At 44.4% G+C, this 26,967-nt stretch overlaps 1 protein-coding gene across 1 annotated transcript in view; it reads left to right on the top strand.

Moving 5' to 3' along the window:
- ARHGAP42 (Rho GTPase activating protein 42) overlaps positions 1-26,967 on the top strand; it is a 501,254-nt gene that overhangs the window by 431,194 nt on the left and 43,093 nt on the right. The window contains exons 9-12 of the mRNA XM_075337479.1: positions 8,082-8,182; positions 12,311-12,420; positions 18,553-18,631; positions 23,957-23,996. Coding sequence (XP_075193594.1) covers positions 8,082-8,182; positions 12,311-12,420; positions 18,553-18,631; positions 23,957-23,996 — 330 coding nt within the window. The remainder of the gene's footprint in view (positions 1-8,081; positions 8,183-12,310; positions 12,421-18,552; positions 18,632-23,956; positions 23,997-26,967) is intronic.

Genomic DNA, 26,967 nt, shown 5'->3' with positions numbered 1-26,967 from the left:
CAGACTAACAATGAAAGTGGGGTGGAGAAGGAAACCCTGTCTCTAGGGAAGGGTGAAGATGGTGACCCCTGTTAAAACCTCTGGCTCCCCTGACGTCCCTAGATAGGTTCTGCACCTATGTGCCGATCAGAATACCTAGGACCTGGCCAACATTGAAATAAGCCCTAGGTACGGACAGAACGTGATGAGCATTAGTCAACCCTACAAAGACCTAAAAAATACACGGGAAAAAGAAACGGGAATGCAAATGGACAACTTATCTACAAGATGCCTTTGGGAGACTGACAGCAACATACAACGTTTTACGACAGGAGATTTCAAGCCGACTGCTTGCAATCTGGACAAGATAGGAGTAAACTCTATCACCGGCAACAAACCAAGAAGAGATGCAGACATATATAGACACAGGAAGTGGGAATAAGGATTTGTAGGTGAACTGCCAAGATATCTACAGGGTCCAAAAGGGAAAGATTTAACCCTAACAGGGAACATAAATAGAATTCCATTCACACCAACAAAGAAAGAATGAAATACCAAGGAGCAGTTTGTGCAGCCAAACGCAGCAAATTTCTTCAGCTGTGACACACCCTTGACACGCATAGATGTGCATAGAGAGCTTGTGACGTAACTTCTGACTTCCGGCCAATCAAAAGTTACGGGCATAAGATGGCTCCGAGATGAAGGCTCTGTGAATATCTGACAGGGAGTAGCGGGTTGTCATGTGGCGTTTGGCTTTGCACTCGCTGGGTGTCATGGCGGTGTCGGCCTCTGTTCACACCACAGAATCTGACAGGCATCCTGAAGTTTCTTAGTTCTTCAGCCTGACTCGGGCATCGGCTGTTTTCACTGCTCTCCAGTGAAGCAGAAGTTGCTAATGACCACTAACAGCCGCCTTCACTCTTTATAAGGTACGGGATCCGGTAGCTTCTCACCAAATATAGCTCAGCATTGCTTCAGCGATACCGGTCCTTATTGTAGTGATCCAGAGCCTGATGACCTGTGGTATGATTTCCTGTGTGGTGTGGAAATATCCCTGATGTTAGTTTATTTCCTCCCTGTGTTTTATTTCTTCTTTGGTAGTATTGTGTCTTCCCTGTCTCTGATGGCAGTGTGTATGTGTTTTCGTTTTTTCCCCTGTCTGTGGTATTTGTAGGGTTTGCTTCTCTGGTACAAGCCCTCTCCTAGGGTAGGGGAGAGGGGATGTAAGATCAGTGTTCAGACAGGAGTTAAGGCCGCTTTACACACTGTGATATCGGTACCGATATCGCCAGCGTGCGTACCCGCCCCCATCGGTTGTGCGACACGGGCCAATCGCTGCCCGTGTCACACAACATCGCCCAGACCTGTCACACGGACTTACCTTTCCTGCGACGTCGCTGTGATCGGCGAACTGCCTCCTTTCTATGGGGGCGGTTCGTTCAGCGTCACAGCGACGTCACAGCAGCGTCACTGAACCGCCGCCCAATAGAAGCGGAGGGGCGGAAATGAGCGGGATGTAACATCCCACCCACCACCTTCCTTCCTCATTGTGGCTGGGACGCAGGTAAGGTGAGGCTCTTCGTTCCTGCGCTGTCACACGGAGCGATGTGTGCTGCCGCAGGAACGAGGAACAACTTCGTTACTGCTGCAGTAACGATAGTTGAGAATGGACCCCCATGTCACCGATGAGCGATTTTTCACGTTTTTGCGACAATGAAAAATCGCTAATAGGTGTCACACGCAACGGCATCGCTAAAGCGACCGGATGTGCGTTACAAATTCCGTGACCCCAACGAGATCACTTGAGCGATGTCGTAGCGTGTAAAGCCCGCTTTAGGGTCACGCTGGCAGTCCAGACCTAGCTACCATCAAGCTTACCTCTGGGATAAGGGACAGCGCAGGGTCCCTATTTGAGGGCCAGCTTAGAGGTCCTTGCTTCAGTCACCCCGATATCCCCGTGACAGGGGTGTACATTTAAAGTGCCACTCCTGCTCTGAACCTCCCCCGCTGGAGTCGTGCTTTAAACAAAATGGCCTCTATTCACCAAGACTCATGGTTTATGAGTCAGTTATGCTGGTCTGTTATGCGCCAAATTAAGTAAGAGGTGAGAGCCCGTTACTGAACTTAGCGCAAATTTTAGCTTCTAGATCACGATGCGAGTAATGCTACTCCAGTGACTACATTTCTTTTGTAGAGTAATTTTTTATTAATTTTTCGTCCACATTTGGCCCCAACCCCCTCCCCCCACTAAGTAGCACTCACTTTTCCAAAAAATTGGCAGAGTTACCCAAACATTTTGCAACATTTTTTATGTTTGATGAATCGGAGTCCAAGTAATTATAATGGTAGACTCCGATTTGCAGATATTGTATGATTGATAATTGGGTTACTGATTGATATCGGTACCAGTTTCAGATCTTTTCTCTCTATTTTCCTCTTGCACAATATATTTTGAAGGCTCAGGGGATTACACAGCATCAGCGGTTCTTTTGCCTTGTTCTTTTTGTAGATCTCATTTACATTTACAAGCAATGCAATTACTATGTTCCTCGCCTCGGCTATTAGCTTACACCATGTTTGTGGCTGCACGCATTGCTGGATTCAGAGCCTCTCCGTGAAACAGCTGTAACATTATTTCAATTAAAAATTAATCTTTATCCGACGTAAATGTTGTGAACCATAACCTGAAAGCCAGAGGATATAAAGGGAATTACACTGCACAGCTGCTCTTGTTGTACGGAGCTGCCCTACCCCCGTGATTATAGGATTCGTAGACGTCATCGTTCTGCCTCATATACAGAGAAGGGCTTGTGTGCTAGAACAGGGACCGAGAGATCCTGGCTTTAAAAAGGACCTGTCACAAGCTTAAAAAATTACCAGTTTTTTTTTTATTTTTTGTTTCTTTTAATTCCGTCATACGGTTCTAGAAATATAGAGATTTGACTCTCAGGATCCTCCAGGGCGTGTCTTTACTATGTTAGCCACGCCCCCTTATAAAAAACCCATAAAAATGGCTGTATTTCTGGTAATGTATGGCGGATCTAAAAAAAAAAATACTCAGGAGAGCAGCGGGAATGAAATAAAAGCAAAAACTTGACAATTATTACCCGGTGACAGTTTTTTAAGTAGAATATTATTTTTAATTTCACACACAAAGCTCAGCCCCCATGAGTTTGCCCTGCACTTCATGTAGTAGGTGGCCAGATACAACTCTAAATGCATGGTGGCTGCTGGTCAGTCAGCAATAGCGAGTCTTGTGCTGCCTGTTGAGGAAGGGGTGAGCGGTCTTGGGGGACCCACTGTGACTACTTTAAGTGCAGGCTTTAGTGACAACTGGAAATTTACATTGCTGCTGTAACTAATATGGAAGCTTTAAGTTTCATCTGACTACTGCTGTGACTATTGGGCAAATAACAGGCTCCTACTGTGACCAATGGGTAAATTACAGGGTCTTGCTGTGATTAATGGGTAAATTACAGGGTCCTGCTGTGATTAATGGGTAAATTATAGGGTCCTGCTGTGACCAATCGGTAAATTACAGGGTCTTGCTGTGATTAATGGGTAAATTACAGGGTCCTGCTGTGATTAATGGGTAAATTACAGGGTCCTGCTGTGACCAATCGGTAAATTACAGGGTCCTGCTGTGATTAATGGGAAAATTACAGGGTGCTGCTGTGACCAATGGGAAAATTACAGGGTCCTGGTGTGACCAATGGGCAAATTACAGGGTCCTGCTGTGATTAATGGGCAAATGACATGGTCCTGCTGTGACTAATGGGCAAAATACAGGGTCCTGCTGTGACCAAAGGGCAAAATACAGGGTCCTGCTGTGACTATTGGACACATTACAGGATCCTGCTGTGATTAATGGGCAAATGACAGGGTCCTGCTGTGACTATTGGGCAAATAACTGGGTCTTGCTGTGACCAATGGGTAAATTACAGGGCCTTGCTGCGAAAAATGGGCAAATGACAGGGTCCTGCTGTGATTAATGGGCAAATAACAGGATCCTGCTGTGATTAATGGGAAAATTACAGGGTCCTGCTGTGACCAACGGGAAAATTACAGGGTCCTTCTGTGACCAATCGGCAAATGACAGGGTCCTCCTGTGACCAAAGGGCAAAACTCAGGGTCCTGCTGTGACAAATGGGTAAATTACAGGGTCCTGCTGTGACAAATGGGTAAATTACAGGGTCCTGCTGTGACTATTGGGCAAATGACAGGGTCCTGCTGTGACTAATGGGCAAATTACAGGGTCCTGCTGTGGCTAATGGGTAAATGACAGGGTCCTGCTGTGACCAATGGGTAAATTACAGGGTCCTGCTGTGACCAATGGGTAAATTACAGGGTCCTGCTGTGACTAATGGACACATTACAGAGTCCTGCTGTGACTATTGGGCAAATGACAGGGTCCTGCTGTGACTATTGGATAAATGACAGGGTCCTGCTGTGACTATTGGATAAATGACAGGGTCCTGCTGTGACCAATGGGTACATTACAGGGTCCTGCTGTGAAAAATGGGCAAATTACAGGGTCCTGCTGTGATAAATGGGTAAATTACAGGGTCCTGCTGTGATAAATGGGTAAATTACAGGGTTCTGCTGTGACTATTGGGCAAATTACAGGGTCCTGCTGTGACTAATGGGCAAATGATGGGGATTGCTGAAATTATTAGGGGAGTGGAGGAGTCCTGCTGTAATTACTGGGGAAGAGAGGGGATGAAATGTGACTTTTGGAGAAGAGGGAGGGTCTGTTGTCATTACTAGATTAATTAATGGGTTTGCTGTGATTATTGGGAAAGTGGAAGGGTTTGAGAAGCAGAAAGACCTTGCTTTGACTGACGGGCAAATTACTAGTCTGTTGTGACTACTGGGGAAGACATGGGATCAGCTGTGACTACTAGGGGCAGAGTTGGTTCGACCATGATTATTGGGGAGCGTGGGTTGGAGATGGATATGATTACTGGAGAAGTTGGAGGTTTCTTCTGATAAGTCCGCTGAAGAAATGGAAAATGGGGAAATTATTCTTCCAACTATGGAGGGGGGGGGCTACTGTAACTATTGGGGAGTACTAAATTATAAAGTGACAGCCTTGCACCATTGAACATGCCTGTGTTCAGTGCATTTGCATCAATCGCTTCTCAGCCCGGTGGAGAGGTCGCCCAGTAGTGTGTGGTTACTGATGACTCCTAGATGTGGCCAAAATGGGTAGAAGATGTTCATTCTGTATATTCATTAAAATAGTCATGTTTCAGAGTTACTTTGCGCTGATTTCTTTTTTTTGTAACTGAAGGTTGTCATGTCGCTTAAGACAAAAAGGTTTGTATCATTTTGAGAAGCAACCACTGTAGGCTCCGAACATTCGCTCTGAGCTGTCATACCTCGTAGAAGGGCGAGATCTCGCCTTGTGAGATGTGACAATTCTATTATTATCCGATAAGTGTACGTCAAAGGAAATGTCACACACCTGTCGTCCTCGCCGCAACGGTTGTGTGATAGCTGTGTATTCTGCTGCTTCTTATTGCAGCGCTTTATGTCCAACGCCTTCATAAATGGGAGTCCTGTGGGTGCAACTTGTGGTTTTTAAAGAGGTTGTCAAAATAGACTTCATCTTTTTTCGAGAGCAGCAATCCAGCTATTATACCAATATGGGTCTGTCTTTTCTAACCACTGGTGACCAACAGTTCTGGGTGGATGAAGGTCGAGCTGCCATGTCACACACCGTTGCGTTGAATTTGCAGGATATACCATAAATATATGATAGATGTGTATACCGCTGCAGAGACTGCACCCGGTTGTGTGCAGCTATCACTGGAAAGGTGGTGTCTCCTGCACGGCTCTCTTCATCCATTTAGTGACCTCTAAAAATTACTGAGCACACTTGCTCATCACTATTTCAAACTAATATAAATTAATGGTAAGAATTGCGCATGCGCTGGTACCTATCCATTCCTGTACATTGGGGGTGCCCTTTAGACAGGGGGTCTGTCTTACACTGCTTCTTTCATCCATTTAGTGACCTCTAAAAATAGCCAAGCACACTTGCTCATCACTATTTTATACTCCCATAGAAATGAATGGAAAGATCTGCGCATGTGCTGACACCTTTCCATTCCTGCGTATTGGGGGTCGCCATTCGGACAAGTGGTCTCTCTTACACGGCTCCCATCATCTATATAGTGACCTCTAAAAATGTGTGAGCACACTTGCTCATCCTTATTTCAAACTCCCATAGAAAATGAATGGAAAGAGCTGCGTATGCGCTGACACCTTGTCATTCTTGCGCTTTGGGGAGAAAATGTTCAAACAAGTGGTTTTTTTACTCTGCGTCCTTCATCCATTTACTGACCTCTAAAAATGGCAACGCACACTTGCTCATCATTATTTCATACTCCCATTGAAATGCATGGAAAGACCTGCGTATGCGCTGACACCTGTCCATTCCTGCACGTTGGGGGCACTGTTTAGACAGGTGGTCTCTTACACAACTCCCTTCATCCATTTAGTGACCTCTAAAATTGGCAAAACACACTTGCCTATCACTATTCCAAACTCCCATAGCAATGAATGGAAAGAGCTGCGCATGCGCTGAGACCTGTCCGTTCCTGCACATTGGGGGCACCGTTCGAACAGGTGGTGTCTCTTGCATGGCTCCCATCATCTATTTAGTGACCTCTATAAAATGCCGAGCTCACTTGCCCATCAATATTTCAAACTCCCATTGAAAAGAATGGAAAGAGCTGTGCATGCGCTGACATATGTCCTTTCCTGCGCTTTGGGCGCGCCATTCAGAGAGGTGGTCTCTTTTGCATAGCTCCCTTTATCCATTTAGTGACCTCTAAAAATGGCCGAGCACACTTGCCCATCACTATTTCAAACTCCCATACAATTGAATGGGAATCCTGCGCATGCGCTGACACCTCTCTATTGCTGCGCGTTGGGGACTTCGTTCTGAATCAGGCACATTTTATACACTTCATATAGGAGACTGTATACACATTTGTCTCCTCTTTTTTCATTACTCCAGCGCAGGTAAAGTCAAATAAATTCCAAATGAATCACTTTATTTTTTTGTGTTCCGTTCCACTGGATTTTCAGCGCGGGACCAGACTACATCAGGTTTGTTTGTAGTCTGGTACCATGGAGACACAAAATGTTTCCGAATTTGTCATTCATTTTTCTATTTCATTTGTAACCATTTGCAAAATTGAAAAAAAATGAAGCAAAAATAATTCTTGTAGATGTTTTGGGGCAATAGGAAATATGGTTGCAGAGGTTTTGTGTTCTCTGATGCAGAATGGTCAGTAATCGTCATTGTTTCTGTGCCTGGAATGACTACAATGTTTGCACACATTAACCTTTAAATGCCTCCCTCCTGGGTTAGATTACGGCTTATTTTCCCGGTTGCCGGTCTATGGAGGATACTTATGGTCTGCTCATAACAGGATGTGATTTGTTGCATTGGAATCAATACGTTCATGGACACCTGTAACCTGCAAAGCGCCTGCAATCCAACTGCTCTTCCAGATAATGAGCCCCAATGGGGAATGCAGCTGTTGTATCCACATGTACCGGTGTGCATGGAGTCGGGCCAGCGCTGCGCTTACGTCCCATCCCATATATCTCTAATTAAGAGTACAGATCATTATGGCGGGGGGTTGGGAGGGGGGTAGTTTCTGGCGCCGAAGATGCTTGTTGAGCTGAATGTTAGTGAAAGGTCAAAGTATTTTTTTTCTTTCCCCAAGACCCAATTTAACTCAGGAGTTGTTTTTATAAATGGAAACAATTCCCCAAAAAAGTTTTATTTATTTATTTTTTTAATTTTCTTTGCAGTAAAAGACCATGAAATGATTTTAGCTGCAAAACATAAAATATGATAATATAACAGAAATAATAGAATTCATTTTTTTACACAAATAGCGCCACTTTTGTATACTGGTCGAGTCTGGAATTGCAGGTCAGTTTTATTCACTCAAAGAGGGTTAAGCTGCAATACCAGACATAACCTGTACACACGAGTGGTACTTTTTATGGAAAAAAAGACTTTTTTTATTTTTTTTATTTACTATATTGAGTCAACTTTTTTTTTTCTCTAAATTAAGGACCCCTTGGGTTTACATGGACGCGGCATTACTGTACCTACGACAAAAGCAACAAGAACTTTACAATGAGCGTTTCTGAAACAAAGTCTGGTGGAAAAGTGGTGAGTGCAAGGGCTGTTTTTAATGGTTTTCAGGATTTTTTACAATTTTTCAAGAATTTAAATAGTTGTCCCAATAAGACCACCCCTGTATAAATATAGGCTATGAGGGCATGTGGACATGGTAGATAAAAGTGTCCCTTCCCATGGAGAGGAAATAACAAGAGGGTACTATGTCTATGGGGAGACCCAAACTGACTCTTCTGCCTCGGACTAAAAATCAAGGCTGCATCCGATCAGTGACTGCAGATCGGCTTCACAACCACCAGAAGAGGAACCAAGCAGACTGTCGAGGACACAGGCAGAAGTGCAGAGCAGTGGTGGGGGTCTTGTAAATAACACAGAGTCTTATATTATTTTTGGCTCTGAAAAATGTGCTACAGATGATTTTCAGGGGGATGTTTTATATTTTTAATAGTGTCTGTGATTAGTTCACCCGTTAATCTAAAATTAATATTCACCCCATTCCCCACTCACTCCTCTCTACCGTCATTGATTGGTGCAGTAAGACTGCTGTACTCACCTGCTGTTAATACAAAATGAATATTCACCCCTTGCCCCGTCCACTCCTCTGTACCAGCGTCATTGATTGGTGTAGTCAGACTGCTGTACTCACTTGCTGTTAATACTAAATGAATATTCACCCCTTTTCCCATCCACCCCTCAGTGCCGGCAACATCAATTGGTGCAGTCAGACTGCTGTACTCACCTGCTGTTAATACAAAATGAATATTCACCCCTTGCCCCGTCCACTCCTCTGTACCAGCGTCATTGATTGGTGTAGTCAGACTGCTGTACTCACTTGCTGTTAATACTAAATGAATATTCACCCCTTTTCCCATCCACCCCTCTGTGCCGGCAACATCAATTGGTGCAGTCAGACTGCTGTACTCACCTGCTGTTAATACAAAATGAATATTCACCCCTTGCCCCGTCCACTCCTCTGTACCAGCATCATTGATTGGTGTAGTCAGACTGCTGTACTCACTTGCTGTTAATACTAAATGAATATTCACCCCTTTTCCCATCCACCCCTCTGTGCCGGCAACATCAATTGGTGCAGTCAGACTGCTGTACTCACCTGCTGTTAATACAAAATGAATATTCACCCCTTGCCCCGTCCACTCCTCTGTACCAGCATCATTGATTGGTGTAGTAAGACTGCTGTACTCACTTGCTGTTAATACTAAATGAATATTCACCCCTTTTCCCATCCACCCCTCTGTGCCGGCAACATCAATTGGTGCAGTCAGACTGCTGTTCTCACCTGCTGTTAATACTAAATGAATATTCACCCCTTTCCCTGTCCACTCCTCTGTACCAGCATCATTGATTGGTGTAGTCAGACTGCTGTACTCACTTGCTGTTAATAATAAATGAATATTCACCCCTTTTCCCATCCACCCCTCTGTGCCGGCAACATCAATTGGTGCAGTCAGACTGCTGTACTCACCTGCTGTTAATACAAAATGAATATTCACCCCTTGCCCTGTCCACTCCTCTGTACCAGCATCATTGATTGGTGTAGTCAGACTGCTGTACTCACTTGCTGTTAATACTAAATGAATATTCACCCCTTTTCCCATCCACCCCTCTGTGCCGGCAACATCAATTGGTGCAGTCAGACTACTCTACTCGCCTGCTGTTAATACTAAATAAATATTCACCCTTTTCCCCATACACCCCTCTTTGCTGGCGTCATTGATTGGTGCAGTAAGACTGCTGTACTCGCCTGCTATTAATACAAAATGAATATTCACCCCTTCCCTCATCCACTCCTCTGTACCAGCGTCAGTAATTGAGTCAGGCTGCTGTATTCCTTGCCCAACGATCACATCGCAGTCCTCGGACTGACCGGTGGTTCTCCTCACCTGACCATGAGAGCTGCATAGAAATGCACGCTGACGCCTGGGGCCGAAAGAGCCGCCGGCTAGTTTGAGGATTGCGATGCATTCGTCTGCTAATACAGCAGTCTGACTGAATTATTGGCGCCGGCACAGAGGAGTGAGTGGGGAACGGGGTGAATATTCATATTGTATTAACAGTAGGCAAGTACAGTCTGACTGCAGCAATCAATGACAGCGGTACAGAGGGGTGGACCGGAGAAAGAGTGAGTATTCATTTTGTATTTACAAGCAACTATAAACATACAGCAATTCAACGTATGTTGAAAGAGCTGCCCGAGCCCTATTTCAGGATATTGTTAGCATGATGAATCACAACTAGGATTATTTTTGGAGTAGGGCTTATATTATAAGCTGAGGGGTGCTTCACACACAGCGAGATCGCTACTGAGATCGCTGCTGAGTCACGTTTTTTGTGACCTCATTAGCGATCTCGCTGTGTGTGACACTGAGCAGCGATCTGGCCCCTGCTTTGAGATCGCTGCTCGTTACACACAGCCCTGGTTCGTTTTTTTATTGTTGCTCTCCCGCTGATAAGCACACATCGCTGTGTGTGACAGCGAGAGAGCAACAATCCTGAATGTGCAGGGAGCAGGAGCCGGCGTCTGACAGCCTGCGGTAAGCTGTAACCAAGGTAAACATCGGGTAACCAAGGTGGTTACCCGATATTTACCTTCGTTACCAGCCTCCGCAGCTCTCATGCTGCCAGTGCCGGCTCCTGCTCCCTGCACACACTAAAGCGGTGTGCGCTGGTAACTAAGGTAAACATCAGGTAACCATACCCGATGTTTACCTTAGTTACCAGCTTCCAGACGCCGGCTCCGTGCAAGCGCAGCGTCGCTTGCACGTCGCTGCTGGCTGGGGGCTGGTCACTGGTCGCTGGTAAGATCTGCCTGTTTTACAGCTCACCAGCGACCAAAAAGGTCAAAAACTCCTGCTAGGGTTTTTTTTTCGGGGTGGGTCTTATTTTCAGGGAAACACAGTATTTTTAATATAAAAATATATAGTAGTGAGCCCATGTAATAGATTTGAGCATCAAGCATGGATGGGGTGCAGATTGTAGCTGCTCAAGCCAGGCCATTAGTGTCAGTGGTGCCCCCTTCAGGACTGACAAGTAATGCATTCCCTGAATGTGATGATTGGCTGGTCACCATTAAAGATTGAGCAATGGTGAAGAAATCTCATATATAGGGGGCAGGAGTACAGAGGGGCCTACTGAACTGATCCTGCTCCATATTTGACAGGTGGGGGATATAAATGGTTGGACAGCGGGATCGGCCTTCTTTCACCCCATTGCCCACACACACAGGGAAGGTCAAACAAGGTTCCTCCACCATAAACTGTCGTTTATGAAGGATTACTACAATGCGGAGCGCAAAGGTGATAAGTAACATCAGAGATGTTTGGGAGTAGGACTATTTTTCGGGAAACGGCCAAAGGAATTGTTTGACTTTACCAAGAGTCTCCATCCATCGTTCTGAACTTTGGGGGTACCGGTTAATCACTCATTAGTTTGTCATGTCTACTCATTGCTCGATCGAGTATCGCAGGTGCTCAAGCGCCATGCCCGATTCCCACCCACCATGTATTTACTCTCTCCCCACCACTCCCCATTAGGTTCAAGGCTCGGGTTCGCCATTGACTTCTATTAGACTCGATACTCGAGTTAAGCCTGTCTGAGCTTCAAACCTGTTCGACTCGAGTACCGAGCACCTCATCACTACTCTATACCAATCTACTATTTACAATATTCTTATGGATATTGTTTTGTTTTCCAGATCTGAAGCTCCTGAACAATATGACAGTTCATTTTACATTTTTCCAAATCTATACGTTGAGAACGTTTTGTGACCTATAGGTCTCATTACAAAGTAACCATAGGGCTGCAGACGTAACGTCCCAGTGATGTGTGTTATCTACCATCCTCATTATCATCTCTTTATACCAAGTGATATAAAACAAACTAATTGTTTAAGGATTTTAACAGTAAAATGAGATGAATCTGAAATATTGAGTCCATCAATCACAACCGTGTGAGCGGAATGTGTCTCTTCATCCTCTAAGTTCTAAAAAGTTGTAATAAAAACTCTATTCCACTTTTTAATTATTGTATCTGTTTCTGGGAAAGATAAGAGGCAACAAATATGAGCGATAGAAAAGTGACCACTTCACTGTGTCTTGCTGTAACGTGGGTACCTCATGTATTTTGTTTTCCCCCCTTCCTCAGAACGGGCTGATCTCAAACACCCCAGAAATGTTTAAACTTAAAATGTGCATCAGACGCAAAACCGACTCCATAGACAAGCGCTTCTGCTTCGACATAGAAGTCATAGAGAGGTAAGTCATCGGCTGCAACACATGAAACAACTACGGTGGCGACTTTTATTTGAACTGTTTCTATTACAATGTTCGATTGTCTTAAAGTGATATTTTGGTTTCTTCATAATTCAGTGAAAATAGCTTGAAAAGTACCTTACAAATATGATGGTTGTTGTAGTAATGGACTCTTTGCTATCTGACCTGCATAGCCCTCCATACATAATAATGGGCCCCACAAAGTTCACCATACAGAATAATGGGCCACACATAGCCCTCCATACATAATAATGGGCCCCACAAAGTTCACCATACAGAATAATGGGCCACACATAGCCCTCCATACATAATAATGGGCCCCACATAGCCCTCCATACAGAATAATGGGCCCCACATAGCCCTCCATACAGAATAATGGACCCCACATAGCCCTCCATACAGAATAATGGGCCCCACATAGTCCTCCATACAGAATAATGGGCCCCACATAGCCCTCCATATAGAATAATAGGCCCCACATAGCCCTCCATACAGAATAATGGGCCCCACATAGTCCTCCATACAGAATAATAGGCCCCACATAGCCCTCCATACAGAATAATGGGCCCCACATAGCCCTCCATACATAATAATGGGCCCCACAAAGTTCACCATACAGAATAATGGGCCACACATAGCCCTCCATACAGAATAATGGGCCCCACATAGCCCTCCATACAGAATAATGCGCCCCACATAGCCCTCCATACTGAATAATGCGCCCCACATAGCCCTCCATACAGAATAATGTGCCCCACATAGCCCTCCATACAGAATAATGCGCCCCACATAGCCCTCCATATAGAATAATGGGCCCCACATAGCCCTCCATACAGAATAATGGCCCCACATAGCCCTCCATACAGAATAATGGGCCCCACATAGCCCTCCATACAGAATAATGGGCCCCACATAGCCCTCCATACAGATTAATGGGCCCCACATAGCCCTCCATATAGAATAATGGGCCCCACATAGCCCTCCATACATAATAATGGGCCCCACAAAGTTCACCATACAGAATAATGGGCCCCACATAGTCCTCCATACAGAATAATGGACCCACATAGCCCTCCATATAGAATAATAGGCCCCACATAGCCCTCCATACAGAATAATGGGCCCCACATAGCCCTCCATATAGAATAATAGGCCCCACATAGCCCTCCATACAGAATAATGGACCCCACATAGCCCTCCATACAGAATAATAGGCCCCACATAGTCCTCCATACAGAATAATGAGCCCCACATAGTCCTCCATACAGAATAATGGCCCCACATAGTCCTCCATACAGAATAATGGGCCCCACATAACCCTCCATACAGAATAATGGACCCACATAGCCATCCATACAGATTAATGGGCCCCACATAGCCCTCCATATAGAATAATAGGCCCCACATAGTCCTCCATACAGAATAATAGGCCCCACATAGCCCTCCATACAGAATAATGGGCCCCACGTAGCTCTTCATACAGAATGGGCCCCACATCGTCCTCCATGCAGAATAATAGGCCCCACATAGCCCTCCATACAGAATAATAGGCCCCACATAGCCCTCCATACAGAAAAATGGGCCCCACATAGCCCTCCATACAGAATAATGGGCCCCACATAGCCCTCCATACAGAATAATGGGCCCCACAAAGATCATACAGAATAATGGGCCCCACATAGCCCTCCATACAGAATAATGGGCCCCACATAGCCCTCCATACAGAATAATGTGCTCCACATAGCCCTCCATACAGAATAATAGGCCCCACATAGTCCTCCATACAGAATAATGGGCCCCACATAGTCCTCCATACAGAATAATGGGCCCCACATAGTCCTCCATACAGAATAATGAGCCCCACATAGTCCTCCATACAGAATAATGGACCCCACACAGCCCTCCATACAGAATAATGGACCCCACACAGCCCTCCATACAGAATAATGGGCCCCACATAGCCCTCCATAATAATGGACCCACATAGCCCTCCATACAGAATAATGGGCCCCACATAGCCCTCCATAATAATGGACCCACATAGCCCTCCATATAGAATAATAGGCCCCACATAGTCCTCCAAACAGAATAATAGGCCCCACATAGTCCTCCATACAGAATAATGGCCCCACATAGTCCTCCATACAGAATAATGGGCCCCACATAGTCCTCCATACAGAATAATGGGCCCCACATAGTCCTCCATACAGAAAAATGGGCCCCACATAGCCCTCCATACAGAATAATGTGCTCCACATAGCCCTCCATACAGAATAATAGGCCCCACATAGTCCTCCATACAGAATAATGGGCCCCACATAGCCCTCCATACAGAATAATGTGCTCCACATAGTCCTCCATACAGAATAATGTGCTCCACATAGTCCTCCATACAGAATAATAGGCCCCACATAGTCCTCCATACAGAATAATGGGCCCCACATAGCCCTCCATACAGAATAATGGGCCCCACATAGCCCTCCATACAGAATAATGGACCCCACATAGTCCTCCATACAGAATAATGAGCCCCACATAGTCCTCCATACAGAATAATGGACCCCACACAGCCCTCCATACAGAATAATGAGCCCCACATAGTCCTCCATACAGAATAATGAGCCCCACATAGTCCTCCATACAGAATAATGTGCCCCACATAGCCCTCCATACAGAATAATGGGCCCCACATAGCCCTCCATACAGAATAATGGACCCCACACAGCCCTCCATACAGAATAATGGGCCCCACATAGCCCTCCATATAGAATAATGGACCCCACACAGCCCTCCATACAGAATGAGCCCCACATAGTCCTCCATACAGAATAATGTGCCCCACATAGCCCTCCATACAGAATAATGGGCCCCACATAGCCCTCCATACAGAATAATGGACCCCACACAGCCCTCCATACAGAATAGTGGGCCCCACATAGCCCTCCATATAGAATAATGGGCCCCACATAGTCCTCCATACAGAAAAATGGGCCCCACATAGCCCTCCATACAGAATAATGGTCCCCACATAGCCCTCCATACAGAATAATGGACCCCACATAACCCTCCATACAGAATAATGGACCCTCATAGCCATCCATACAGAATAATGGCCCCACATAGCCCTCCATACAGAATAATGGGCCCCACATAGCCCTCCATACAGGATAATGGGCCCCACATAGCCCTCCATACAGAATAATGGCCCCCCATAGCCCTCCATACAGAATAATGGGCCCCACATAGCCCTCCATACAGAATAATGGCCCCACATAGCCCTCCATACAGAATAATGGGCCCCACATAGCCATTCATACAGAATAATGGACCCCACATAGTCCTCCATACAGAATAATGGGCCCCACATAGTCCTCCATACAGAATAATGGGCCCCACATATCCCTCCATACAGAATAATGGGCCCCACATAGCCCTCCATACAGAATAATGGGCCCCACATAGTCCTCCATACAGAATAATGGGCTCCACATAGCCCTCCATGCAGAATAATGGGCCCCACATAGCCCTCCATACAGAATAATGGACCCCACATAGTCTCCATACAGAATAATGGACCCCACATAGCCCTCCATACAGAATAATGGGCCCCACATAGTCCTCCATACAGAATAATAGGCCCCACATAGTCCTCCATACAGAATAATGGGCCTCACATAGCCCTCCATACAGAATAATGGGCCACACATAGCCCTCCATACAGAATAATGGACCCACATAGCCCTCCATACAGAATAATGGACCCACATAGTCCTCCATACAGAATAATGGGCCCCACATAGTCCTCCATACAGAATAATGGACCCCACATAGTCTCCATACAGAATAATGGGCCCCACATAGTCCTCCATACAGAATAATGGACCCACATAGTCCTCCATACAGAATAATGGACCCACATAGTCCTCCATACAGAATAATGGACCCCACATAGTCTCCATACAGAATAATAGGCCGCACATAGTCCTCCATACAGAATAATGGCCCCACATAGCCCTCCATACAGAATAATAGGCCTCACATAGTCCTCCATACAGAATAATGGCCCCACATAGTCCTCCATACAGAATAATGGGCCCCACATAGTCCTCCATACAGAATAATGGACCCACATAGTCCTCCATACAGAATAATGGCCCCACATAGTCCTCCATACAGAATAATGGACCCACATAGTCCTCCATACAGAATAATGGGCCCCACATAGTCTCCATACAGAATAATGGGCCCCACATAGTCTCCATACAGAATAATGGGCCCCACATAGTCCTCCATACAGAATAATGGACCTACATAGTCCTCCATACAGAATAATGGACCCACATAGTCCTCCATACAGAATAATGGACCCCACATAGTCTCCATACAGAATAATAGGCCGCACATAGTCCTCCATACAGAATAATGGCCCCACATAGCCCTCCATACAGAATAATAGGCCCCACATAGTCCTCCATACAGAATAATGGCCCCACATAGTCCTCCATACAGAATAATGGGCCCCACATAGTCCTCCATACAGAATAATGGGCCACACATAGTCCTCCATGTTATACATTGGGGTGAGGGGCCGGATGTTGTACATCGGGGGTGAGGGGCTGGATGTTATACATCGGGGATGAGGGGATGGATGTTATATACCGGGGATGAGGGGCTGGATGTTATACATCGGGGATGAGGGGCTGGATATTATATACCGGGGGTGAGGGGCTGGATGTTATACATTGGGGGTGAGGGGCCGGATGTTGTACATCGGGGGTGAGGGGCTGGATTTATACATCGGGGATGAGGGGCTGGATGTTATATACCGGGGATGAGAGGTCAGATGTTGTACATCGGGGGTGAGGGGCTGGATGTTATACATCGGAGGTGAAGGGCCGGATGTTGTACATCGGAGGTGAGGGGCTGGATGTTGTGCATCGGGGTTGAGGGGCTGGATGTTATACACCGGGGATGAGGGGCTGGATGTTATACATCGGGGATGAAGAGCCGGATGTTATACATCGGGGATGAGGAGCCGGATGTTATACATCGGGGGTGAGGGGCTAGATGTTATACATCGGGGATGAGAGGTCAGATGTTATACACCGGGGATGAGGGGCTGAATGTTATACACCGGGGATGAAGAGCCGGATGTTATACACCGGGGGTGAGGGGCCGGATGTTATACATCGGGGGTGAGGGGCCGGATGTTATACACCGGGGATGAGGGGCTGGATGTTATACACCGGGGATGAAGAGACGGATGTTATACATCGGGGATGAAGAGACGGATGTTATACATCGGGGGTGAGGGGCCGGATGTTATACATCGGGGATGAGGGGTCAGATGTTATACATCGGGGATGAGAGGTCAGATGTTATACACTGGGGATGAGGGGCTAGATGTTATACATCGGGGATGAGGGGCTAGATGTTATACATCGGGGATGAGGGGCTAGATGTTATACATCGGGGATGAGGGGCTAGATGTTATACATCGGAGATGAGGGGCTAGATGTTCTACATCGGGGATGAGGGGCTAGATGTTATACATCGGGGATGAGAGGTCAGATGTTATACATCGGGGATGAGAGGGGCCAAATGTTATAGATTGGGGATGAGGGGTCGGTTGTTATACACCAGGGATGATAGAGGCCAGATGTTATACACTGGAGGTGAGGGGCCGGATGTTATACACTGGAGGTGAGGGGCCGGATGTTATACATTGGAGGTGAGGGGCCAGATGTTATACACTGGAGGTGAGGGGCTGGATGTTATACATTGGAGGTGAGGGGCTGGATGTTATACACTGGGGGTGAGAGGAGCCAAATGTTATACATTGAGGATGAGGGGCTAGATGTTATACACCAAGGATGAGGGGCTAGATGTTATATACCGGTGATGAGAGTGGCCAAATGTTATACACTGGGGTGAGAGGGACCTGATGTTATACACCGGGGGTGAGGGGCCGGAACTTATACACCAAGGAATGAGGGGCTGAATGTTGTACATCACGGCAATGAGACTGAATGAAAAACATTAATTCCGTGATTAAGTCGTGAGCTCTAATACTTTTATCCTTTAACATCTCTCAATCTATGTTCTTCTCTCCAGACAAGGCATCATAACTCTTCAAGCCTTATCTGAGGCAAATCGGAAACAATGGCTGGAGGCAATGGATGGAAAAGAGCCGGTGAGATACATTTTAATGCAAATATTTGCTTTATGGACATCTGTTTGTAATAAAAAGCATTTCATCCTAAAATACAAAAATTCCCTTTCCAAATAGCTGCATTTGTTTTTGCTGAAACTGGGTTTCGCTCTATATTGCTTCCACCTCGGCTTCACAGATTTCAACCCCTGAAGAAGCAATAACCATATTGTTGATTTATTTATCATTGTATTTTATATTTATTAAGTTAACTCAATAGTCTCCTGTCTTTGAATATTGATCACTACACGAGCACTTTGGTGTAAAAACTTAAGTATGATGTCGGTGACATCACTGTATTGAAACATTATGGCCCCAATTCATGTTATTAGTTAGTGATTTATCAGAACTTTTCTAGTTTTTCCAGTGAATTCAATGTAGTTATGAGTCAGGGGAAAAAAAAACAAAAGACCTATGTAATGGCCTGTCTGGAGGCCAATCTAAATTCTGTGCACACATAATGATCATTAAAGGGGTATTCCCGTCCCATCTCCAAGATCCTATCCCAATATGTAGTATGTATAATAATAAAAATATTTGCAAATGCCTCCAATTAGAAATGTAGTCGTCACGCCAGGTACGGGGAAGTACCAAGTGAGTTGCGAAAGGTAAAGGAAGGGGACCCCTGCGTCTAGAGAAGGGGGAAGATGGTGACCCCTGACCAAACCTACCACTGGTCCCTGGGGTCCCTTACCACTCTAGATAGGTTCTGTACCTATGCGCCGAGTCAGATATCTGACCCTAGTTATCCCTACAGCTGGACCCTAAACAGGGTGGATAAAAATCTTGATTTTTTTAAAAAAATCAGATTTTTTTGATTTAAATCAGATTTTTTTGTTTTAAATCATTTGATTTAAATCAGATTTTTTTAATCAAGTTGTACACAAGCAAAACTTTGTCTTTTTGCAAATCTAATTGTTTTACACAAATAAAAATATTAAAACAGTTGATTATGAAACCTAATAATTTTTATTTGCACTATTAAACACTCAGAATTGAACTACAGAGAGTAAGTACTTTTTAACAATAGCCTATCTCTAACGTTTGAAGTAAGCAAACATCTTCAGTGAATACATCAGTCCTTTAAGCCTACTGTTTATTTAGGACTTTTAATAGGAAAACCAGTTGTCCTGCTTTAGCAGTTCCTAAGCGGTTTCGGACTGTTGTGTGCACAAAACCAAATGAAGAAAACAATCTCTACTCCTGCGGATGAAGCCGATGCAGTCAGTAGCTGAGTAGCTAGATTTATTATCTTTGCTGGAAGAACAAGTGATTGCGACTTCCACCAGTCCAGTGGTTTTAGTTCATTAACGACGTTATCTGCAAACATGTATTTTTGAAATGGTGCAGATTCACACTTCAATTTCAGCACAGTTGCCACAATGTCATGGTTAGTATTGGCGAGCCACTCCATTGCAGAGTTGATTTCCGCCTCAGATAATTTTTTCCCTCTGTAGATGGGATGCAAGATATTGGCTAAATAGTGTTCTTCTTTTAATGCTTGGTCCTTGCGGTGCTGTATTGCAACCTTTACATTGTTTGAGAGGTTCAAGAGATCTAGAGAACCTTCTAAATCTTTCCAAGCTTCTGTGGCATCAGCTATGGTTGCAGTATCTTTCTGCATTTTATCCAACACAATCGATATTGGCTTTAACCTTTCCAAAAGGTCCTCGGCATTTCTCTTCACACCAAGATTTAATACTTTGCTTCGTATATTAGCATCAATTTTATCCCGATGTGTTTCGCAAATGGACAGTAATTTTGACCAGTTGTTAATAAACAGTTCCAAGCAGTCAGCCAAGGTATTCCATCTAACATCTTGTGGTAGAACCAACTTCAGTCCTCCCATTTCCTTGTAGGTTGCATGTGCAAAATGATTATTGCGGAAATATTTAACAATTTCTACAACATGTTCCTTGACACCCAAAATATGCAGGTCTTTTGCCAAAAGATGCAACAAATGGGCAGAACAACCGTATGTAATGACATTTGTGTCATCCTGTGCCAGTTCCGCTCGCATTTTTGCCACATTGCTTGCGTTATCAGTAACTAAGCTCCTTACTTTACATCCAAACTGTTCTTGGCATTGGTGAATTGAGTTCTTAGCAATTTCAAGTAAATATTCAGCAGTATGTGAATTTCCAGATGTGTCGATTGTGTCTGTAAGGTAAGTTTCACCATCTTCTGTTGTGACACAAGTGCAAATTATGGGGTCGTTGTGGATGTTGCTCCAACCATCCAAGCTCATGTTAACAACCTTGTCTTTCAAATATTTTGTACAAGCCGCTCTTTCTATGTCGTATACAGCCTGACGATGTTTTCCTGAGATATCAAATCTACTTGGTGGTTTGTAGCCTGGTCTAATTCCTTCGATCATTTGTACAAACAATGGGTGCTCAACTAGTCGGAAAGAAGAATTGGTTGCAAATATGAATTTAGCAATTAATTCATCAAAATGTTCTTTCTGGCTCGTCGTAGTCTTTAAGATGAATTTTTCTACACTTTGTTGCACGCAAAGTTTTTTTTTGGGCTGCTTTGTTGAAGTTGTACCCAGATATTGATTGTCACGTGCAGCACAAGCCATATTTGACCCTGAAAGCACAGAAATTAAAAATATAAATCGACTGCGTATTTGAAAAAATATAATGAAAATATTGAAACAAACTTTTTGAACAATGTAATGGTCCTCGTCCTATAAGGGCTGTCTCAAAAGTTATGCTACTCAAGTTTTCCGGTGAGGTTGCTGTAATACTGGTAACTAATATCAGAGCCTCAGCAACTGAAAAAAATTATGTCACAAAAGTTTTAAAAATGTTTTTTTTTTAAAATGGTCAATTTGGCAGACTTCAAAAGTGAATTGCAGCCTACAATAAAAAAAAAAATAAGCGTATACACAGTTTATTTTTACTTTAAAGGACATGTGCACCTTTATTTTTTAAGGTGCAGCCAGTCACAGTGTGCACATGTCCTCCCCCCGCAGCTCTCTTACCTCCGATGTCAGCGCTGCGGGGATCCGTGGCTTCGTTCTGCCCGTCCGCGAGCGCGCCTCCATTCATTTCAATGGAGCGTGCGGCCCGCTGACGTCACGCCGCTGGATCACTGCGAGTAGGCCGCAACTGGAGGACGGGAGGCGGACGGTCAAAACGAAGCCACGGATCTCAGCGCTGCGGGGATCGGAGGTAAGAGCGCTGCGGGGGGGGGACATGTGCACCTTAAAAAAATAAAGGTGCACATGTCCTTTAGCGTTAATTTTCTGTGAAATATTGCCTTAACATAAATTTAAATTCTATACTCCAGAACTACCAGTGCTAGAAATTTTTCTTTTCATAGACTTTAACCATCCCAGTAAAATGTCTGTTAAAAAAATAGGTTGTAAATTAATTGCCAGACTTACCACTACTACTAGGCTCCTGGTGCATAAGAAGCTGTGGGGGTTCATTGACATTAGTTGTATCACTATCAACATCTTCATTTCCCTTCTGGTTGCAGTTTTCATAATGTGATTTCAAACGGCAAACAAGTCCTTGGATATCCTTTTGACAGTATTTGCACTTTGCTCTTGCACCTTTCTTTCCAAGATCTGCTGCTGGCATCTCAACAAAATGAACCCAAATAGGGTCTCTCTTACGACCTGCTGCCATGGCTCACACAGATCACTTATGAAGTTTGATTGTTACTACAGCCTGAGCCAAGCACTGCTGATGTTACTACAGCCTGAGCCAAGTACTGCTGACTATCCAACAAGTTTGGGCATGTCAACTGAATGCAGGGAAAAAGAAACTAAACCAAAACTGAAACCAAGCTAGAAGTGTGGAATTAAAGGGGCAGTATGAACAAAATGTGGAGGCTATTAATAGTTTATACAATTAAGACATGCTGCTTTTAAACACCTACCTATTGCCATATAGTAAAACAAAAAAGATTTTTACTTACTTTGGGGTCCCCCCCTCACCCTGGCGTTAGATCGTTGCCCCTAGTTTCGTCCGTGTAACTATGGGTGCACATGCACACTGCTCTCACTTCTCATTTTAATCGTGATTTATATTAAAAAAAAAACTTTTGATTTAAATCAGTGATTTAAATCATGATTAAAATCATGATTTAAATCGATCCGATTTAAATAGAAAAAAATCTTTTGATTTAAATCGTGATTTAAATCATGATTTAAATCGGCGTGATTTAAATCAATCCACCCTGACCCTAAATAGACAATGGGTGGGATGAGCTTTTCGTCAACTCCACTAAACGCTAAAGGAAGACACAAGGAGGACACACGCATGCATGAACTACTTATCCACAGATAATTCAGGTAGAAGTTGAGCAAAGCTTCAGCAACGATACTACAGATGAGAGCAAGCCACCTGCTTGCAACCAGAGCTAGAATAACCTGAATAATATTACCAGCACCAGTCCAGGGAAGAAGGGAGTATTTAAGCACTAAGAAAATACTGATGATCAGCAGCTGGGTGGAAGGTGAGCTCATGCTGGGTCCAAAAGGAGAGAGATGAATCCAGCAGGAAAGTTACCTGGTAAAATGAATACTGACAGCAGGAACAATGGAAAGTCAGGGAGCATATTGTGCAGCCAAACGCTGTGACCTTCTATTGCCAGAAACCACAAGACTGTCTGTCACCCATGACACACCCGTGACAGTAGTCTAGTTTTCCTAATAAGCTATACCCTTACCTCATGTGCAGGGCATTGCACATGAGGTAAGCATATAGCTATATGTGTGGCCGTAAACTTAGATACTTAAGCTACTGCATTTTCAGAAGCACTATACTAAATTTCTAATTCTTATTATTACACGTACTACATATTGGCATAGGATATTGGAGATGGGAACACTCCTTTTAATGTGCTGTATGCATAGAAAGGCATCACTCGGCGCATGTTCTGTTTACACATGGTAATGTGCTGCCGAGAATGAAGATTGTAATGCTGGCATGAACCAATCACAAGGCAAACAAGTCAGACGATTGCCAGTATGTTTATACAAGAGGATAATTGGCAAACGAGCGTTCTAGCAAACATGTGTGCCCGATTATTGGGCTGTTGGATGGAAGGAGAAAGACAGGTATATGGATTTCTAAGCAATTTGGGTGACCCTGTGACAGAATGAAAGCTGCAGCAAATGCTGATAACTACTTCCTGGAGATAGCTACCATAGAAAGAAGGGAGCAGGGCAAAGTTATCTTTGTTTTTTAAGAAAAATATTATTTTCTGTATGCAATACCTGTAACCCTCTCATTTTTTGTCTAAAATCATAATATATAAATTATTTACGATTTCTTTTTTATATTTCAGATTTACACACTTCCAGCGATTATTAGTAAAAAGGAGGAAAGTAAGTGCTTGTGCTGTGTGCAAAACTAGAGCCAGATGTAAGAAGGAGTATAAGGCTATGTGCGCACGCTGCATTTTTTCATACCCGCGGATTTTCCGCTGCGGAATTAATGAGCATGTCACTTCTTTTCCGCAGGTCCCTGCGGTTTTTGGCATAGATAATGGTAAAAATCCGCAGGGACCAACCTACGGAAAATCCACGACAAATCCGCACCAAACCGCGGTTAAACCACATGCGGATTTCGTTGCGGTTTTGGTTCAGATTTTTAGCGCGGGGGCGGGATTCTTTCAGAGGGTCTGTTTTTTTCCTTAAGAAAAAGTCACTTTCTAGTGCACACATCTAATATATAAAGCTGAATGTGTGTATGTGTGTGTGTGTGTGTGTATGTATGTCCGGGATTGGCATCCGCACCGTCGCAGCTACAGCCACAAAATTTTGCACACTCACACTTCTGGACCCCGAGAGCGTCATAGGCTATGTTTTGAGGGGAAATTTTAATCCCACTCTTTACAGTTATTCACCAAAAATCCTGCCTCCATTAAAGCGAATGGAGCTGGGAGCCACAGTGCAGCCAGAACTTCAGAAGAATGCGCAGCCACGCCCTTATATGGAATGTTGGCGTGTCACAATGCAGCCAAAGAAAGAGACAGACACAGACAGGGAAAGAGGCAGACACAGACAGGGTAAGAGACAGACATAGACAGGGTAAGAGACAGACAAACAGACAGACTGACAGGGAAAGAGACAGACAGGTTAAGAGACAGACACAGACAAAGAGACAGACAGACACAGGGAAACAGACAGACAGGGAAAGAGAGGGAAAGAGACAGACAGGGAAAGTGACAGAGATAGATAGACAGACAAGGAAAGAGATAGATAGACAGACAGGGAAAGAGATTGAGACAGACTGAGAAAGAGACAGAGACAGTCAGGGAAAGAGACAGACAGACAAAGATAGAGAGAGAGACAGAGAGATATATACAGAGGGGGAGACAGACAGAGAATGGGAGAGAAACAGAGAGACAGTTACTATCCCGGGTGTTAATACATTCTATTTATACATTCTATCCCGGGAATGTTAATACATTCTATTTTGTTAACAGCAGTTATTAACTCGGGCGAAGCTGTGTAGTACAGCTAGTGGTATAATAAAGCTGAGTTCACATGGGGAAAACCGTAACAGCCCTGTGCCGCTGCAGATTATACTAAATCATACAGGGAAACCGATGGCTTACCTGCGATAAAAGCGAGTCTGAACTGTGTGTGTGAACGCAGCCTAGGACCCCAATTCGTCATTAGCATTTTTTGAGTCCTTTTATTTTGTCATATTGATCACAATGGGTGCGAAATGATTAGTGAATTGGCACAAGTTCAAAGAGGATCATTTTTTATGCTTTTTTTGCACCTTTTAAACAGTAAAAAGTTGTATGATCCTTTCAACAACCTTTAAAATGTTGCACCTTTGTCTTTAACTGAGCAAAAAATAAAAATTGGACAAATATTGTACAAAACGTTTTACAGAGATGTCAAAAAGTTGCAAATAATTAATTAGGCTGAAACTTTTGGATAATAAAAATCATGCCCATAATGTCCAATGGAAAATAAAACAGATAAACCCTACTTTAAAAGGAATCTGTCAGCAGGTTTTTGGCATGTAAACTAGAGCAGCATGACATAGGGGCAGAGAACCTGATTCCAGCGATGTCTCATTTACTGGGCTGCTTGTTGCCGTTTTGATCAAATCACTGTTTTCTCTGCTGTTTATCTACTAGTTCTCTGAATGCTGAGCTCTTTAAAACCCTGCCCACATCACTGATTGGCTGCTTTCTCTGTGCACTGTGCATAGACAGAAAGTTTCTAATCAATGGTGGGGGCAGGGGTTACACAGAGCAGGAGAATTACATGGCACAAGACACCTCATCCACTAGTGATATTTTCCTGCTGAGAAAACAGTGATTTTTTTTTTAAACTTTCGCAAGCAGCCCAGTAATATCCTACATTTTGCTGCTCTCATATAAATGGCTAAAACCTGCTGACAGATTCCCATTAAGTTAACGGGGAACTTATTACCTCAGAAAACACTATTTAACTGGAGATATAAGTTTAATCTGCAGGTAAATAGTGTTAACATGGTGCTTCATCTTTACTGACAGTGCGGCTGCTGGGAGAAAATAAAACTTTTATTTTCTCTCAGTAGCCACTGACTTTCAATTATGGGGCATGCATGCAGCACACTATATTGGGAGTGGTGGCTGTAAGCACATCCCAGCACTTGGCTTGACAGGTGCCTCTACAGTGTATTTATGCAGAGTGACCTGTCAATCAGTGTGCTGGGGTATGCTTACAGCCACCGCTCATGGTATACTTGAAGGCGCTCTGTGCACGTCTCTATGACTGAAAGTCGGCGGCTCTCTTCTCGGTAGTTGTACTTTCAGTTAGGAAACGTAACAATTTTTACCAGCAGATTGGGGTGGACATATGATGCATAGGGGCCCAAGAGGTAAGGGGGCCCATTTCTACCACTAAGGATAGTGGATAGTGGAATTATGAATTATGGGGGGCCAGTATCAGGAGCCCTTATCAGGGGCCATCATCAGGGGCCATCATCAGGGGCCATCATCAGGGGTCATCATCAGGAGCCATCATCAGTGGCCATCATCAGGGTCCATCATCAGGAGTCATAATCATAAGTCATTATCAGGAGCCCTCATCAGGAGCCATCATCAGGAGCCATCATCAGGGGCCATCATCAGGGGCCATCATCAGGGGCCATCATCAGGAGCCATTATCAGGGGCCATCATCAGGAGCCATCATCAGGAGCCATCATCAGGAGCCATCATCAGGGGCCATCATCAGGGGCCATCATCAGGGGCCATCATCAGGGGCCATCATCAGGAGCCATTATCAGGGGCCGTTTTAATGGGCCATCATTAGGGGCCATTATCAGGGACCATCATCGGGGGCCATTAT

This window comes from Anomaloglossus baeobatrachus, chromosome 2 (assembly GCF_048569485.1).
Source record: "Anomaloglossus baeobatrachus isolate aAnoBae1 chromosome 2, aAnoBae1.hap1, whole genome shotgun sequence".
Classification (NCBI taxonomy): domain Eukaryota; kingdom Metazoa; phylum Chordata; class Amphibia; order Anura; family Aromobatidae; genus Anomaloglossus; species Anomaloglossus baeobatrachus.
Note: the sequence above shows the minus strand (reverse complement) of the source record. Positions and strands in the feature narration are given on the sequence as shown.